Source organism: Ruditapes philippinarum, unplaced genomic scaffold (genome assembly GCF_026571515.1).
Source record: "Ruditapes philippinarum isolate M1 unplaced genomic scaffold, ASM2657151v2 ctg3386_1_1_1_1, whole genome shotgun sequence".
Lineage (NCBI taxonomy): Eukaryota > Metazoa > Mollusca > Bivalvia > Venerida > Veneridae > Ruditapes > Ruditapes philippinarum.
In genome coordinates this window covers 38202-57630 of record NW_026854809.1, presented here as the reverse complement: position 1 = coordinate 57630, position 19429 = coordinate 38202, and the positions used below count along the sequence as shown (strand labels likewise).

The 19429-nt window shown below is 32.6% G+C and overlaps 1 protein-coding gene and 1 long non-coding RNA gene across 2 annotated transcripts in view; both read left to right on the top strand.

Annotated features, from left to right (window-relative positions):
- LOC132741128 (uncharacterized) overlaps nucleotides 1-13038 on the top strand; it is a 28113-nt gene extending 15075 nt beyond the window's left edge. The window contains exons 11-21 of the mRNA XM_060729221.1: nucleotides 2187-2327; nucleotides 3882-4043; nucleotides 4575-4709; nucleotides 6719-6856; nucleotides 7764-7874; nucleotides 8185-8295; nucleotides 10109-10302; nucleotides 10891-11119; nucleotides 11417-11512; nucleotides 12903-12956; nucleotides 13022-13038. Coding sequence (XP_060585204.1) covers nucleotides 2187-2327; nucleotides 3882-4043; nucleotides 4575-4709; nucleotides 6719-6856; nucleotides 7764-7874; nucleotides 8185-8295; nucleotides 10109-10302; nucleotides 10891-11119; nucleotides 11417-11512; nucleotides 12903-12956; nucleotides 13022-13038 — 1388 coding nt within the window. The remainder of the gene's footprint in view (nucleotides 1-2186; nucleotides 2328-3881; nucleotides 4044-4574; nucleotides 4710-6718; nucleotides 6857-7763; nucleotides 7875-8184; nucleotides 8296-10108; nucleotides 10303-10890; nucleotides 11120-11416; nucleotides 11513-12902; nucleotides 12957-13021) is intronic.
- Nucleotides 13039-13045: 7 nt separating this feature from the next.
- On the top strand, nucleotides 13046-15695 carry LOC132741126 (uncharacterized). Its single transcript, XR_009627246.1, has 3 exons — nucleotides 13046-13083; nucleotides 14200-14370; nucleotides 14809-15695. It is a non-coding gene; the product is annotated as an uncharacterized LOC132741126 (long non-coding RNA).
- Nucleotides 15696-19429: the final 3734 nt, after the last annotated feature.

Genomic DNA, 19429 nt, shown 5'->3' with positions numbered 1-19429 from the left:
TTAGCATATTGTGTTATATATCTATTTGAAAGACCCTGTGTTAGGATATATCTGCACGCATGCACAATTTGTATATATATTTCCTATTAGATGAAGTGGTATAATTGCCTTAATATTGCTAATTATTTAAAAAAAAAAAAGATAAGTTATTCCTCGCTAAAAATATGCATGCTACATTATTGACACAAAAGTTTGCAACCAAAAATGCTTGAAGTATAAGTCTGCAACCAAAATGTGCTTGAACAAGATATTTTTGTGTATTGAACGTTATCTTCGGACTTGCAAACTAAACCATTTGTACAACATTTACAGAAACATATTTTGTTATTGTTAAATGCAGTTCAAAACTTCCAAATTCGAATAAATTAGGAGAAAAACCGGCCAGAACAGTTAGATGTCAAATTTCTAAATATCTACATGATCATTTTATATCTTCAATAACTTCGTCAAAACAGAATCTAGGATGCTGAAACCTTTAACCGAGTGTGGCATATATATTGCATTATGGAATAGACATACTAATGAACTTCAAAATAACAAAGAAACCCACTTGCCTGGCAAAAATTCGTTCACCCGTTTCAAAAAATCACGCCGTTTTCGCCATTTTGTCAAGTTTGCAACCAATTCGCTCGCTTGAACCAAGTGTGCAACCACTTCACGTCCTGCCCCTTGATAAACGAATGCATTGAGTCTTAATTTTGTGACGGTAGTTTTTATTTAAAAAAAAAACAATGTCAGGAGTATGACAAGTAAGACAGAATAAAAAAATGTATATTTGTAAATTTATTTAATAACGACAAGGTAAGGGATCCAGCATTTAGCATTATTCGTCAAAATAATTTTTCATGTTAATCAGTCTTGATCTTTTTCTGTGGTCGCTTTATGTGTATACATGTTAAAATTTCTCATATAAATGCCATCAATGTTAATTAATATATTTTTAATCAGGGCCGATCGCTAATGTTGTAAAAACTTGAGCCCAACCCTTTTGCTATTTGTTACTTCGAAATCAATTTGTTTCTCTGTATATTTACATTTATATATTAGAAATAAAATATGATTAGACTAAATTCAAAAATTAGAGGTATAGTTTTAACCAGATTGGTTAGCGGAGCGTTGGCTTAGCGGTTAAGGTGTCTGCGTAAGGGGAGCGGTGGCCTAGTGGTAAAGTGTCTACCACTCAAACAAGAGATCATGGGGTTCAAGCCCAACTTGGGTCACGACCATGTTTCTTCATATTATGACACTAGTACTAAGATAAAAATGTTCGAGCCAAACAGATTGGTATAGTTTAAGCGTGTTTAACATTTTTCTTGTTACATTTTCAGTTTTTCAGAAAGATGTAATTATGATCGCATGAATAGTTTCCATTTATGTTAAAAATATTTTTAAAGGCACAGTGTGCCTCAGAAATCCATATATATATATTAATTTTTTTGAAAAATAATGTTAAGAAAGAAAAAGTAGCACTGAGCATGCAGTGATGTGTCGTAAAGGTAGCAAAACATAAACAAAAGTTAATTTGACTACGATCACTAAAATTAAACCAATGGCCAACATAACAAGGTCAGCGGAAGATAGTTTATGTATATGGCAAATGAGTGTTTTGTTTTGTCTTTTTAAAAATTGTCTCCTGATAAAAGTGGCGACATGGCCGAGTGGTTAATGATCGCTAGCCGCATGGGTTCAAACCTCGTCACGGGCAAGTCGTTGTTTCCTTAGGCAAGACACTTTACACTCATTGCTCAGTACAGGTTGGTTCCAGGAACTGATTCGAAAATGTGTCTATAAGCTTATAGCTTCCTACACAATCGAACTAAAATAATTTCTGTATTAAAAGATAATGTTTTTGAGAAATCAAACTGATATCATTGGGCCTTTAAAAGCTGAAAAAAGTGATTATAATCTAGTATTTTATTATTTTTTTTATTCTTTCAAGAAATTTGTTCAACTCATACCAGTGACACTTATAAAGTGCAAATGACGCTATTATGCACATTCAATTTACATTTAATATTACAAACAACAAATTCTAGTTATGTTGACGATGCCATTATGACGTCGTTTCGAGGGATTTTTTCCAAACGTAATACTTGCAAAATACCGCTACACTGAAACTGTAGACGTTGCTAAATAATTATATTTTTTTTATTTTGTTTAAGAGAATAGTTCTAATCATATTTAAGAAAAAGCAGTAGGCTCAGATTGCAACCCTGCCGTGGATAGATGCCGGGATCAACACGCGACTTGTACTTTGACCCCGGATAGACAAAGATATAGGTGCACATGTAACGATGGTTACAAGAATAAAATTGGGCGGTGCAAAGGTATAGTTATTTATTCATTTGTGTAAATAAATCAATCAAATCATTTTTCATAAATGTGAAACCATACTTTTAAGAATAGCTATGAAAATAATTACTCACGGTTACTGGTTCAAATACCCCATAAGCAGTAACCGTGATCCCTACTACATCTCATCTTATGGTTACTATAGTGTATATTTCTGTTCATTTGAGCTCATTAATTCAAATCTTTTAATCCTACATTAATGAATAGCGCGCAAGGCGGTGCTAGGGAGGGTTGGTTATAAATGTTGATGTCTATCTAAATGTATAAATAAATATACATACAGATTTATTTTCATTCAACCTGGTACGAGGAACATGAACGATTGTACCGAGGACACCGAGGGACATTATCTGAACTGGATAACCTTTATATTTGTATACATTCATATTTAGGTCAATAACATGTACCATCAAAGTGAAGACTAAAAAAGAAGGTCGTGATCTTGCAAAAATAATTAAACATCCAAAATTGTGTATATAACTATTAATATACGAGGGACGGTCCGAAAATATCCGGACTTTTAACCTTGGAAGAGGTAGCCAACAAGTTTAGCATCGGTAAGGCATCGGCACACATATTTTCCACGAACACCTAGGCATGAGCAAGGTAAGTGCCAGGTGGGTGCCTAGACAGCTGTCCGCAGATCAAAATGCAACCAAAGTAACCAATGCAAAAGAACATTAAAGTCGTTTTTATCGTGAAGGAGATAAGTTTTTGAACCGCATTATCACTGGAGATGAGATGTGGGCTCATTATTCCGAACCTGAGACAAAAGCTCAGTCAAAGCAGTGGAAACGAGCTGGTTCCCCACCTCCTAAAAAGTTTAAGCTGTCTCCTTCGGCTGGCAAAGTCATGCTTGTTGCCTTTTGGGATTCACGAGGAATGATACTTACTCATGTCACGGCTGTCACTGCCAAGTACTATTCTGAAGTAATTCTGAAAATTTTCAGAGAAAAGCTGAATCAAATGTGTCCCAGGTTGGCACAGAAAAATGTCCTCCTTCTTCACGATAACGCCCCCTCCCATACAGCCGCTGCTTCAGTGGAAGTTATCAACTCTTACAAATAGCAATTATTGTCTCACCCTCCTTATAGATCAGACCTCGCCCCCTGTGACTTTTATTTGTTACCAGAACTGAAAAAAATGCTTGCTGGAAAGAAATATAAGACCAGGGCGGCTTTGATATCTGCTGTTACACAGTACCTAAAACATAGGTCTACGTCATGATTCACAGCGGGAATACAAAAGCTCCCATGAAGATGGCAAAAGTGCGTAGACGTAGGTGGAGAATATTTTGAAAAAGAGTAGAAAGATTTTTTTTAATGTTGAATGGTTTTCGAGAACGAGTCAAAAGTCTGGATATTTTATGACTTCCCCTCGTATATACAATTTTATCCACATTTTTCAGAGTGAAATAAGTCATTAGGGAAACTCTCTACAAGAAATATACTTTTATACAGATTTTACTTTTTCCTTTTTTGTGTTTAAAAAATCTTCATTTATCACCAGTCTTATTTCATTCTTTACAGCCAAAGGAATCTATTTACCAACAGCTGATTATGATAGTGACTGGACAATACTTTATAGGACCGGTTCTAAGTGGCACCTCGAGTTCGAACATGGCCTGGGGACAGTACCGGTGATAGTTGATGTACAAGTTGAAGTTGATAACTTAATATTCCATGCTGTTGGTAAGCAACAATATATTCTGATAGTATAAATTCCACGTGTTTATTGTACTAGCTAGGCTCAAAAACTTTAAATTGTTGTCTTCATACTCGTGCTGTCCATCTGTACCCACCCGGTGACGCCAGTTTATCAAAACGTCACTTAGAATATCATATGACTTTGGAAACAACGTATTTCTTTAAGTAATCGTTTGAATTTTAAAGTTTTAATTACAATATAAACATTGTATCGTAAATTCATTCCGTGGACTGGTAAAGATGCAGACATTTTACATTGATAATAGTAATTTGGCTTTGATAGAATATATATTTTCTTTAATTGTTCATCTTATATTTTTCATTCATCTTTAAGGTCACAGATTTCTCAGTCGGTGTTAACCATAGTTATAATAAATCGATTTGCACCCTAACAACAGTTTACGATATTGTTCATTTAAGCTTATTTATGAACAATTTTGCAAAGCCCGGTCCTTAATATGGTTTTTTAATTATATGTGCCTTGATTGCCAATTTTAGACTTAATTTTTTATCAAGGTGTCTCACCTGCAATACTTCACCGAGGTTTTGACTATGAGAGTACAGTTGTATATATCTATGATGAAAATTTTGTCAATGTATCGGCCTACAGACCTACTGGAGATTGGAGTAAGGACGGCCTTTTCACAAGAAGTAAGATTAAAAACACTCTCCTATACGTGTGCTGTTCAATCCAATTTCTAGACGGTATTGTTCCATCTTAACCATTTTGTCTTCTTTCCATATTTGTATTTTGTCATTTTTCGACCGGAGGCCTTCTTAAAACAGATTGACTTCCTGTAAAATGTACATAATAGAACTGAATACTAGTAAAAGAGTAAACGGAGTTTTCATTAGTAATTTTCAAATTACAGACTACTATCTGGTAATAAAAAAGATTTCTTGTCAATTTAAAACAAAGTTTTAAGGATAGTTCTTATTTAAAAAAAATGTAAAGGATAGTTCCCTTCATTATAAAATATAATGCAAAAGATAGTTATTAAATAAAATGTACAGGATAGTTCTTTAAAGATATATTATGCTCACGATTGAGTAAAATATCTTAATCACAGAAATTTATTAAAATCTATGAAATTCGTGTTGAATAATGTCTAATAAATGTCTAAATAGAATAATAAATTAACTATGTATGGGAAGCTGCGTTGGTCCTTTTCAAAAAAAAAACCGTCAGGTTTTTTTTATTTTTTGTATGCTAACGTTATATATTCTTTTGGTGACCACCAATGCTGTGAATAATTTTAAACCTAACGTACCTACTTTGTGTCAATTCAAAACATGTTTATTTCAAGTTTACAAACGGACTGTGTAGCAGTTATCAATATTTTCTAATATCAAATTGGAGTGTTGTATATCCTTAACTTTCTGCATGTATTAGTGTCCAACATTTTGTCATCCAATGAAAACGCTGTATTTTTTAAAAATCCTGTGCGTTAATTTTCATAGAAGAACAAAGGTCGATACTATATCGAATACCGTTCATAGTCGACTTCTATTTTTCATAGGTTTGTAAAATAAGTCATTTGCATAAATTTGCGCATGCGCATTCGTTGGCTGCTTTTGAATATTAAGTAAAAATGGCGTCAAAAAGTCAACCTACATTTTGCTTTTATTGATTAAGGATACTAAGTAAAGATCTACATGCAGTTCAGATTTAAATCCACGTCTTTGTGAAAAAGATACTGCACGTGTAATAGTAAGACCCAATACAAAATGTCAATTTATATTTGTTGTTACGAATGTAGAAAAGGTCTTAATTAATTTGTAACTAAGTCACGTGTGTCTATCCGCTTTCTTTTTTTCGGTAGACAGAAAGTGAATGTAGATATTATGCTTTTGTAAAATACGTGTCTTGACCTCGTGTTAACATATGACATTTAGTGTATAAATCATATCTGATGTATCGACTCATCAAAAAAAATTGTCGAAAATAAATGTTTCAATATCGAGCAAATGAAAACTCGCATCAGCCATATTATTCTGGTACATACGTTGTGATGCAAATCATGCATATTTAAAAGGTCATATTTAGACCCACCATTCAGGTAATTGTTTAATAAATAAACTTTGTAAAAGAGTTTTATGCAATAAATTTATGTTATGTTAATAAAGCGGACTGGTAGTGACGTAATAAAGTGAATATTAATGTGGCCAAATTAAGTTGTACACTTAATAATATGTTAGTATCATTCGTAGCTGTTTTACAGAAATTAGAAGCATTCTCCTGTCGCTATCGCTTCCGTCGAAGTTTTTAATTTCTATAGAACAGCACGGATGAACACTAACATATACGTAAAATTGATCAGATATTTCAGTTTTGTTCAGCACAAAATATTTTACACTGCGTTTAGAACATTACATTTTCTAGTGAGCAGTTCACAGAAAGAGTGATAAAGTTTGTCAAAAATAACCTGCTAACCAATAAAGTTTACAATCCTGTCAGTGTACTCATGCACATGAATATATTACACACAAAAAACAACACACAAACAAAAAACCCAAAGACACACACACACATACAAAATCCAAACTTATCAGGTATCCTTAAGTATAATATGTAATAAGATCTTTTATATGTTTGATTGATACTATGTAGATCTATTATGTTTATAAATTAAATATTCATATTATTTTGCACAATCAAGGTAACTACAAGTGGCATGGTTATGCCGATAACTGGGGAAACTTTGGATATGTCCGAGTTCGGGCATGGAAAGCCGCATCACTTCCGGAACCAGATATATTTGACAGCACGAAAACATTGAGGGCTAACACTTCTAAAGGTGATTTCCATTCAATCATATCTTTTACATTACAGTGCATGCAGTATGTTGTTTTGGGAAATACATATCAATGAGTGATATCAAATTTGATTGCATTTTTGTAGAATGACGGTTCGGGATGATAATCACGAGGGCCAGTAATTACGAATCATCTGAATGGCAAACTGTGCATTATTATACTATCGTGCACGAAAAATTATTATCTATTTATATTCTTACATGCTAATAAAAAGAGGAATTGATAAAACTATGTTTATCTATTATATTAAACGTTGAAGTATTTTTATGACGTCAATTTGTTTATTGACGTCATATTTGACGTCATATTGTAAGCAGTTATCTAATAATCTACTTGATAGCTGTCCTATCTGTTTAATTGGGGAATAGAAGTGTGTTAGATTTAATATCAAATTTTAATGCGGGTGGAATTTCCTTGTATTGATGATTAAATGAGCCGCGTCACGACAAAACCAACATATTGCGTTTGCGACCAGCATGGATCCAGACCAGCATGCGCATCTGCGCAGTCTGATCAGGATCCATGCTGTTCGCCTACCAACTCTATTACAAGTAGACAAACTGAAAGCGAACAGCATGGACCCTGATCAGACTGCGCGGATGCGCAAGCTGGTCTGGATCCATCCTGGTCGCAAACGCACTATGTTGGTTTTGTCGTGGCGCGGCTCAAATCAAACAGTTTGTTTTAAGCATATGGTATACATCTCGTCCAAATTAGAAAAATCTGTCTTTTTTTAACAAATATCATTCTTATATTACATCATAACATATCTTTGTGATATATACAATATTTTGGTGAGTCACGAATTCTGGTTACCTAGAGACTTTAATAATACGACTTGAATAGATCTTGTAGATCTGTTTAAATACTCCTTTTGTTTGATTTCAGCCAGCGACTCGTTTCATGAACTGGATCATAGTCTAGGAGAATACCCTGGTATAGTTGTTGTTCGAGCTAAAATGGAGTATAATGGTACAACTTTCTACGCAGATGGAATTGGTATGTTGTTTTGAAAATAAAATAAAAAAGCACAACATGTTGTTTTAAATAAAAAATGAAAAAGCACAGCATAAAATTGATTTTATCTAACCAATAGCCTTTTTCTCTACAAGTTATTTGAAAGTGCATGTAATATTTCAAAACGAATTGATAAAATAGTTCTTCACTCAAATTGTAATAATTATGAGGTAAATCCAGAAATATTTTGTAAGACGTTGCATTACCCACAGTCCATTGCTCTATATTAAGTGAAATGCTTTTATTTTTAATATAAATGTATTTTGAATTACGTTCTTTTATTAATTTAAAGGATCAGCACTTAATGTATTTTACGACAATGAAAACGAGACAAACTCCGGTTTGGTTTACGGTTACAGTGACTCAAAGATTCGCGCATGGGTGGACTCCTCAACGAAGGGAGGTAAAAAGATATATACATGTATATATTTATATAACAATTATGTTTGTTTCCTAATGATTTTTTTTCTTAAGCAGTGTGAAATAATTTAAGGTAGTCTTACTGTAATGCTTTCCCCGCCAAAACAATTCTGACATTGCCCATTATCGTAGCAAATCGGTTATTGCCAGAACAGTATCCTTTCAAAATCTTGGGCATTAGATTGTTAGCAATCACACATCCTTCATCGCTTTCCACAAATTTCCGGTTATAAACGATTAAAAATTATTGAATACCGTAAATAGTGAAAAATAACGTTCCGGAAATGACCGATATATTACGTTAATGGCCGAAGATGATACGCAAAGAAAGACACCAGTTTGAATTATTGATCCTTGCAATCCTAATGCAGATTTATCAGAAATAATTGCAACTGCCGTCTTCTTTGGTATCTTTTTTCAGTTCCTTTTTTTGGAATTCAATAAAGAATAAGGAACTGGTTCCTTATTCGACTTAAACAGTTTTTCAAAATAGTTTTATATAGATAATTTATTCAACGATTTTTGATGTTTTATTCTTGCAGCTCTAATGCAAATTTATCAGGAATAAATGCAAATGCATTCTTTCTTCGCGTATCGTCTTCTGTTCTTCATTATGAGTTGAATAAGGAATAGGGAAATGGTACCCTGTTTGACTTGAACATTTTTTGCAAAATATTTTTATGCAGATGCTTTATGCAATGATTTTCATGATTGATCCTTGCAATTCTTATGCAAATATAATAGAAATATTTGCAACTGCTGTCTATAATTGCGTGTCTTCTTCTGTTACTTATTTGGAGTAGAATAAGGAAAATCATTTTTTTATGCAGATGCGTTATGCAATGGTTTTAATGATTGATCCTTGCAATTCTTATGCAGATACATCTCAAATAATTGCAAGTGCTGTCTTTCTTTGTCTATCGTCTTCGAAATTAAAATGAGTAATTAAAAACTGTATCTTTATCCTTATAACTTGTTCGACTGGAACATTGTTTCAAAATATTTAGATACAGGTTCTGTATGTAATGATTTTGTTTGATTTTTGCAGTTCTAGTATAGATTGATGAAAAAAACAACAACAAAAGTGCACTTGCTGTATCTTCAGTTCTTTTTCAGTGTAACCTTGTGGTTCTAGTTAACTTTGCTGATCAACCATAAATATTTTTATATAAATGTTCTGCTCTTCCATATTTAGATTTGAATAAGGAATCAGGAACTAGTTCCCTATTCCTTATTCGAAAAGGAATAAGCAATAGGAACTTACTTTATATTCATAATTTCTTGATCGGTTATAGTTAAGTCAGCAATATTTGATCTGTTATGGTCATTTCAACGAAATAAATCGGTTATGGTTATTCAAACAACATTTATTTTTGCACTATTTGATAGGTTATGGTCAATTCAGCAATATTTGATTGTTTTTTGTTATTTCAGCATTATATAATAATTGGTTGTGGTCATTTCAGCAATATTTGATCAGTTACGTTCTTTTTAGCAATATTTGATCAATTCAGCAATATTTGATTGGTTATATTTTTTAGCAATATTTGATTGGTTATGTTTATTTCAGCAATATTTGAATGGTTATGTTTATTTCAGCAATGTTTGATCAGTTTCGTTTTTTAGCAATATTTGATCAATTCAGCAATATTTGATTGGTTATATTTTTTTAGCAATATTTGAACGGTTATGTTTATTTCAGCAATCAGCAATATTTGAATGGTTATGTTTATTTCAGCAATATTTGATTGATTATGTTTATTTTAGCAATATTTGAATGGTTATTTTTATTTCAGCAATATTTGATGGCAGAAAAGACACATATTTCGACATGATTGTGTCAGAAGCTGTACTTGAAATTTATGCATGGAAAATATCAACAATCACTCCTTTCTTCACGTACATATTCCCGCTGGATGAGGACCGAATACCGTATGCTACCGAGTTCTTAATGAACTTTGAACTTGGTGACGGACTTACCTTGACTACGGTGAAAAAAAAAAAGATTTTTACATAGAAAAGTTGGATAAATAATAAGACTAAAAGTGTATATTCCGTATTGTATACAAAGGACCAATATTTACAACTGTGGAAAGAATAACCTGCATACATGTATCACTATGAAAGATGTTCAAGGTCGAAATTGAAATTTGCCGACGATAAAATAAATAAAAAAGAAACCCCCTGATACTTTAAATTTACCGGTCCGGTCTCCATATTAGAATTAATTTAATGAAGGGAACGAGCTGTTTCTTGATCTATTTTTAGAAACGAACGTCATTGACGAGCTATAAATAGCTCTCGAGACACTGCTTTGAAGAAGTCTTCACAATATGATGCACTTTTCTAAGATGAAATTATTCACATACTTAGTTTGAAACAACACAAATTTGTTGTCGTTTGCTTGCTTGTTTGTTGTTTGTTTGATTGTTTTTTCAACAGAAACAGGGGGACTGCTTGAACCAGTAGAATGTGAGAAAAGTCCAATATACAATACATAATAGTTGATCTTTTATCAAAGTCCTTAAAAAATGTTCTAAATTGCGGCGTTTATAATGTATCCTTTACTAATTAACAGGCACAGATTATGGACACTTCAAGTCAAAACAAAGACTTCCGTTTCCCATCGTCAGCGTTCCTTGCGGACAGATATGGTTACGACGTTTTCAACAACAAAACTGCGCCAAAATGCATATTTGGTGGTTTTACGGCCGCTTATGAAAAAGGAAGTTTGTTTCGGATGACTGAGGAAATTAAACTAATCCTGTATAAACCCAAGGACTACAAAACGCCATATGAAGATTTTGGTAAATTTGCGATTGATTATCTGCGTGAAACAGAGTTGTTTCATTTTTCATAGTTTGTACAAATTACAACCAATCAGTAATATGTTTCTTGTATATACATTTTTTTCGTGTTCTTCAATCTGATTAAAAACCAGTCCCCTTAATTTGCTAAACTGAACGTGTGTGAAAGAGATATAAGTGAATTTAAGTGAGATTGTTATTGCAATTAGGAATTAGTCCACAATAAAAAAATCTGTAATATCATGAAAAATTATGTTGACAGTATTTTTTTTTCAAAATTAATTATTTTATATTTAGGAGCTTTGTTATGTATACCTGACACATATGGGGGAGGAACATATGCCGATGCAGCCCATAATGGCATTGGAATCCTTCACAGCTGGATAAATGGAGGTCAGTAATCGACTACCCTTAAAATCCCCCCTGCTGGCTGTTGCAATACAAAATGTAATCGGATTTTCCCGCTGTTGCATTACAAAATGAATCGGATTTTCCCGCTGTTGCATTTAATTTACAAAATGAATCGGATTTTCCCTTGTTGCAATACAAAATAAATCGGATTTTCCCGCTGTTGCATTAAAAATCAATCGGATTTTTTTTGCTGTTTGCAATACAAAATTGATCGTATTTTCCCACTGTTGCAATACAAAATGAATCGGATTTACCCGCTGTTGCAATAAAAAATTAATCGGATTTTCCCTTGTTGCAATACAAAATGAATCGGATTCTCTCGCTGTTGCAATACAAAATGAATCGAATTTTCCCGCTGTTATATTGCAAAATGAATCGAATTTTCCCTTGTTGCAATACAAAATTAATCGGATTTTCCCGCTGTTGCATTTAAAATCAATCGGATTTTTCTGCTGTTTGCAATACAAAATTAATCGGATTTTCCCGCTTTTGCATTACAAAATGAATCGGTTTTTTGGCTGTTGCAATACAAAATCAATCGGATTTACCTGCTGTTGCATTACAAAATGAATCGGATTTACCCACTTTTGCATTACAAAATGAATCGGATTTTCCCTTGTTGCAATACAAAATAATCGGATTTTCCCTTCTTGCAATACAAAATTAATCGGATTTTTCCTTGTTGCAATACAAAATAAATCGGATTAACCCGCCTTTGCATTACAAAATTAATCAGATTTTCCTGCTGTTGCAATACAAATTGAATTGGATTAACCCGCTATTGCATTAAATATCAATCGGATTTTTCTGCTGTTTGCAATACAAAATTAATCGGACTTCCCCCTGTTGCATTACAAAAAGAATCGTTTTTTTCCGCTGTTGCAATACAAAATGAATCGGATTTATCCGCTAATACATTACAAAATTAATCGGATTTTCCCTTGTTGCAATACAAAATGAATCGGATTTTTCCTTGTTGCAATACAAAATGAATCTTATTTACCCGCTGTTGCATTACAAACTGAATCAGATTTTACCTCTGTTGCATCACGAAATGAATCGGATTTCCCCACAATTTTGCGTATAAATTAATGTAAATTCACCTTAAAATTGCCAAGTTTATATTGCTATCTATTTTAAATATGGATGTTATTTCAAGCTTGTACTATTTATTTATTTATTTATTTATTTCAGCGGTAAACATGGTAAATTTTGATCTGATGTACATATAATGGTACTATAATGTTATTAAGTGCATAAGCTTTAACAATATCAATTTTCGGCATATTCACGAGATACTTTGCATTTTAAGTAATTACAGCATGTATTAACTCTGCTTTGGTAATTAATTTCTTTTTTGTTTCTTCTTAAGACTGTGGTGATCCTCCAGAATATTCAAATGGATATTTGAATACAACAGAAAATGGTAAGAATTGGCCCCTTTGCCAATTGGAGTTTTTTGATGGGTACGGGGTTTCCCAAATTTTAAAGTACAGCTCTTTTTGTAATGACGGGGGGGAAAGGGGCAGCCTATGGCCAGTGCAAGCCAAATGGTGTGTAAAATTCTTCTTCACTTTTAACATTACACCGCTTTACTTTGCGTCACTAACATATTACACTGCTTTACTTTATCTCATTTAAAATCATTATAAGCTTTACTTTGTCCTTAATTTTATACATTATACCGATTTACTTCCCGTCACTTATACATTACACCGCTTCACTTTGGCTTTAATTAAATACATTTCACCGCTTTACTTTGACTTACTTTAATACATTACACCGCTTTACTTTGTTCTTACTTTAATACATTACACCGCTTTACTTTGTTCTTACTTTAATACATTACACCGCTTTATTTTAATACATTGCACTGCTATACTTCACATCACTAACACATTATACCGCTTAACTTCGCGTCACTAACACATTACAATCTTTACTTTTCCTTAACTAATACATACACTGCTTTACTTTGTCTTTAATGTTATACATTATACCGCTTTTCTTCGCGTCACTTATACGTAACACCGCTTTACTTGGTCTTTACATTAAACATTACACCGCTTTACTTCGCTTCACTTATACAAACACCGTTTTACTTTGTCTTTACTTTATACATTACGCCGCTTTACTTTGTCTTTACTTGATACATTACACAGCTTAACATCGCGTGTGAAAGCAGCTGAATATTTTCTTAACTATATATGATGTGAAAATAGTTATGATGTGGTGTAACGACATGAGACCTTTTTTTTCCAATCTTATTTTCATAGCGTCCGAAGGCTATTTTCATAGCGTCCGAAGGCTACCATTTTTTCAGATTTAAATTACAATTGACCTAAGTAAAATAATGTTGTACTTTATGTCACCTCTATATGTGCATTTATTTAATAATCTGTTCAAAGTGCTTTACAAAACTTGAGAACATGTGATTGTGTTTTTTAATTAAAATCAACATAACTGTTTTACCAATTAATCGAGTTTTAGTACTCAATTTTCGCACGTTTTATGCTGCTTAACTTTTAATTTGAATTGAACCTATGATAAAATGCGCTACCACTTTCTTCATTTTTTGGTCATTTTTACGTTATTTTTGATGATCGTTAGTTAACTCTTTGACAAACACAAATGTGTGCTTTTTTGTAGTTTTCATTAATGTTTAACAGAATGTGTGGAGGTTGAAGCACCAACAAATGGTACAATGATTGTAAGTGGTTTTACATTTGGAAATAACGTAACATTCCAATGTGAGGAAGGCTTTAAAATAATTGGTTCAGATATGATTAAATGTATGTCAACCGGAAATTGGTCCGCAAGCGTTCCGACTTGCAGTGAAGGTAGGTAGATTTATTGGTTAGCTTTGCCGATCTGTATACTATCAAAAATAAGACGTAACATTTTAACATTTGTTCTGTGAAAGAAGGCCTGTGATGACATTCCAGGCGTTACTAAAGGTCCAGAATGACACCTTGAGTAGAAAACCGGCCTTCAAATGAAAACAATCTAATATTAAAGTCTCTGGTGGAATTCAAACACACAGTGGCAGAAGCCAAGTAATTTGACCATTCGACCATGGGCGCCCAAATTCATTCATATTTGAATAGATAAGAACTATCATCAGCATAAGTGAATGACGTCACTATGTTACATATGCAGCTCAAATTGAATAAAAGATATGACATTAATAAATTGTTAACAGTCTAATTGAAGGAAAAAGAATTGAGCAATTTGATATGACGTCATTTAACTTAAAGTATACTTTGGTTTAATTTCAGACGATAACAAGGACAAAGTTTCAAGAAGTAACAGAGAAAGTGGGAGTATCATACATGTATTAATGGCAATCACTATGATACCCATGTTGCTGTCGATTTAACTTCATGAAACAACATGTTAAATAATACGAATAGTTAGAAGATTTTCCATAATTTAACGTTTATTCAGGCATAAATAGGGCAGTGATAAACTAATATTCCAATTGTGTTTGGTCTTGACGAAACTTCTCAATGGATTGAGAAAGAGTAAAAGGCTTTTTTAGCGTTGGTTACACGTTACCTTACAATCGACCTGAGGCCATTTTAAGCCTGTCAACTGTCCAAAATTCTCTTGGCGATATGAGGAGCTACCGCCCCCTTCAAACCCTCAACACAGAAGGGGGCACATCCCCCTTCTGACGACCCAATGATGTACCTTTTCTGAAAGGGGGCGGCGCCTAAAAAGTGATCACTTTTTTTATCAACATTTATCAAACGAAAAAAAGTGTTTGTGTCCTAAATAAGGCATTATTTTACTGTTGGAGGCCTCAAAACGGGAGGAGGGGTGTTGGGCGAAAAGCCGTCAAAGCACGTCTATATAAGTAATATCATCTATCACACAGTTACCCAGATGTGTATTTTATTTGATTTTACTGGACTGCTCATCTTTGATCTAATCAAAGCTGATATATGACTATGTAAAATACTTTCTGTGCTAGGTTTTATCATTAATGTCTGAAATGTGGCGATTATTTTAATGTAGAGTTACTAATCTGATCTTACCTTTTAGATGTAGACCGTATATTGTGATACTGGTAACATGTTTGTAAGAACATACATATGAGCCGCGCCATGACAAAATCAACATAATGGGTTTGCGACCAGCATGGATCCAGACCAGCCTGCGCAACCGCATGTATTTTAAGATTTATTGAATGTATAGTTGTATTTTATGTACATGTATTGGATTAGACTTTAAATAAACTAATAAAATAATGATTATTTGCAATTCTTATCTGATCCTGCTGAATTTGTAAAATGCGCGTTTCAAGCTCCCTTTTCCAGGACTCTATAAATCTAGGAAAATTAAGATTGATGTTTCTTAATTTATTCAGCCATAAGTACAAAGCCGGTTCAGTCTGCAAGAATGGCTTTCATGAATCTCCATACTGAAAAATTTATTTCGGTTCCAGCAGTATAGAGGTACAATGTTGTTAACAGTTGCCACATTTACATGATTGCTTTAAATTAACTTAAAAGGTCATTCAAAGTTTGTAACACAATTTATCATACCGTTTTTCAATCTTCATTTAAGTTATATTTGCTCGAGATGGAAAAGTTATCAGTTCCATAGGTGCACCGAAGAAAACCTTTGTATCGTAATTTTAAATCAAAAGAAGTCCAACAAAATAATGCCACATTACACATGTTTCACTTTCATGGAAATAAAAAGAATAACACTATGTCTATAAACTCAACAGTGAGTGACATAAAAATACATACGTAGGATTTCTTTTTCAGTTGATAGCTTAATTTATTTCTCGAAGCGAATCTCAATTTTGGTCACAAATATGCTTTTTGATGCACCTTTCGCATTAACATCATAAAAAATAATACAAATGATGACAAGAAAAGCATTGATGCAAAGCATCAAAGGCGACACCAAAAAAAATGATCAAGTTTTGCACCTAAATACTTAACAAAAGATGTGTTCTTTATAGCAGTACCATTACATGTGACCTGGAGGTTAGGACCCTGTTTAAGTTGAAAGTTGAACCCAAAAGAATAGACTCTGTCTTGCCAAGATGCAAAGACAATGTATAGTCAATTAACCAATCTTATAAGACTCATGTCATCAGAGAGAATATCTTCAGATTTATTTTACCAGATTCAAGGATACCTGAGTCTTCAGCATATAATAAAATCTTTTTGCTTAGGGTTGCAGACATGTCATTGACATATATTAGACATAAAGGAGGACCTAAAATGGACATCAAGGGGACAGTTATAAACCACAACATATTTACCACTAGTTTGATTTGTGTCCTTAAACTTCTGATGTGTACAGAGCATAGTGAATTAAACTCAGAAATATTATAAGTCTCATCATATCAATATACTAAGATATACATGTTTGCACATAACATTAATGGTTCCCAGTTTCTATTAAATAAATATGAAATCCTAACATTAACATTAACATTGGTACTAATGGATGGAATTCAAAATCTAGAAGAAAGAAAACTATAATGTATAAACTCTATTATAGATACTATTTTTAGCCAGTTAACACTGGGTATAAACACCTTTAACCTGTAGACCAATCAATAATACATGTATTATCATTTATAAATTTAAATGCAAGTCTCATCCATCATAACTGTTGGTCTTTAAATACAGAAATACACATTATATCCATATACTAAGATACACATGTATGCCCAATAAATAAATAATTCCCAGTTAACATTAAAAATAAATATAACATCCTATTAACATTAATACTTGGATGGAATTCATAATCTTGTAGAAAGAAAACTATAATGTATAGTATAAAAGTAAAAAAAAATCTCAAAAACAAACTGTAGTCTATATCATATAATAAAGGTTGACTTATGTGAGTGTCTAAACATTAAATGCATATCTCTTACAGTAAAAAAGACTGTCCCTCTTTTAACATTCCATAAGTTTTTACTATATAACTAACTGCATATATATCAAGTGTTTAGAATTGATAACTTCAGGATGTTATCCCTTCTCTGTTTTAATATATGGACATGAGCACCTATATGCATAGCTTTAATTTTCTACCTTTCATTTTACCAAAGGTTATTTTATTAACAATTTATATACACACACATAGAAAATAATAATTAGTTTCACACAGTGATTTGTAGTTTCCTGTAGCAGAATACTTGCAGGTATGTACTCACTGAACAAACTAGAAAAATCCCATCTAAAGTGAAAATTGCACGAAACTGAAATCTGACTGGCAAAATAAAACATATGGAAAATAACCTGAACTACAGGTAGTACCGAGATGTTCCGATTGTGTTTAACCTCTCTTCACAATGCATGTATGTTACTTTAAAAAATCATTCAGACCATATAATTATTAGTCTATTTCATATGACAAATGAGACATAAGTGTTTTAAAGTTAAATTCTTTATGACATTTAACGAAATATACGAAGTTTCCCCCCCCCCTTTCCTTTCTCCTCCCCCTTTGCCTTTCTCATTTCCACCCACGATAGTTTTGTTTTTCGATAAAAGTCTGGCGACAGATTCGCGTGCCGTGATCCCATTTTGTTACTTAAAGGATGATAAATAAGAATGAGGATACACAGGGGGAATGTGTTTATTAATAAAATACTATTTCAAAATTATATATTTCAACCAATAGAAATGAAAAATATATATAGAGGATATTTGTTTGTTTGTGTGTAAGATGAAATTTTATTTCATCGAGTGGGCTTTAAAAACAGTATTCTCACGAGTGGCGAAGCCACGAGTGAGAATACTGTTTTTAAAGTTCACGAGATGAAATAAAATTACATCTTACACAACAAACAGACAAATTTTCTTTTTATTTTATGCTTAAAAACAAGTTAAAACGAAATTTCCATAATTTTAACGTTAATATTAAAACTGTTTGCCCCATTGAGAGCCCCATTTATTCGGAATTTCTCATTAAAAAAAAGAAGTCTTGAGCTGAAAAATAAGTCCGCCAATCAACATTAAATGACGGTGATATTTATTAATTTTATTAAAAAATATGAATGATCGCTTGTTTTGATAATAAAACCAAACAATTCTTGTAGGAGAAAAGTCCAACCATCCATCCATATTTCTGTTACTTAGTGCGAATTTTATATTAGACCTGGCTTTGTAAATTGTAAGCGGCAGCCATTTTTTAAAGTTGTGTATTTCATGGAGGAAAATAATTGTGTAAGATTCAGAGGGATATAATTTGGATTTGTTAGTCATACACATTTTTAAAAGAAAGAAAACTTATTTGAGGATTGTAACAGACAAAAAATAAGTGTTGACAGATGTGAAAACATTCAGAAAAGGAGCTAGGAAAATGGAAAACTTGGAAACCTGCTCAAGAACGCTGGGTTGATTTAACTTATTCTTCGAGTTTTGACTGTCAATGCTTTCAATTTTTCATAAAGCATACGGCAGTTATTGCTCGTAGGATACTTTAATATGCCCAAATGTCATCAAGAGCAGTTTTGCATGGGGAAGGAATATATTTTTGAGACTGTCAAAATGAAACAAAAAACGAAATTTGGTGATTGGAATTTCATGAATTTGAATGAATAGAAGTAAGTTTTCTTCTTTTTATTACTTTTGACATTTAAGTTATTTATCAATTTCAGTTTTGCTTTTTCTTTAAACAGCCTGACATTGTCAGAATTGTCAGCAAAAATAAAATTGAGGTACCACATGGGGAAAATCTTAAAAAAGTAGTTTCGTCATTGAAAAGAGTGAAATTATATTTTGATAATTTTCACTGTGAAATTACCAAATATAATTTTCACGGATAAATCAGTAATCCACTAAAAAGCATAAAATAAACAGTTTATATCAATGTTTACCACGTACAAGTATGTTGCATACTTGGTTATCGACTAAATCG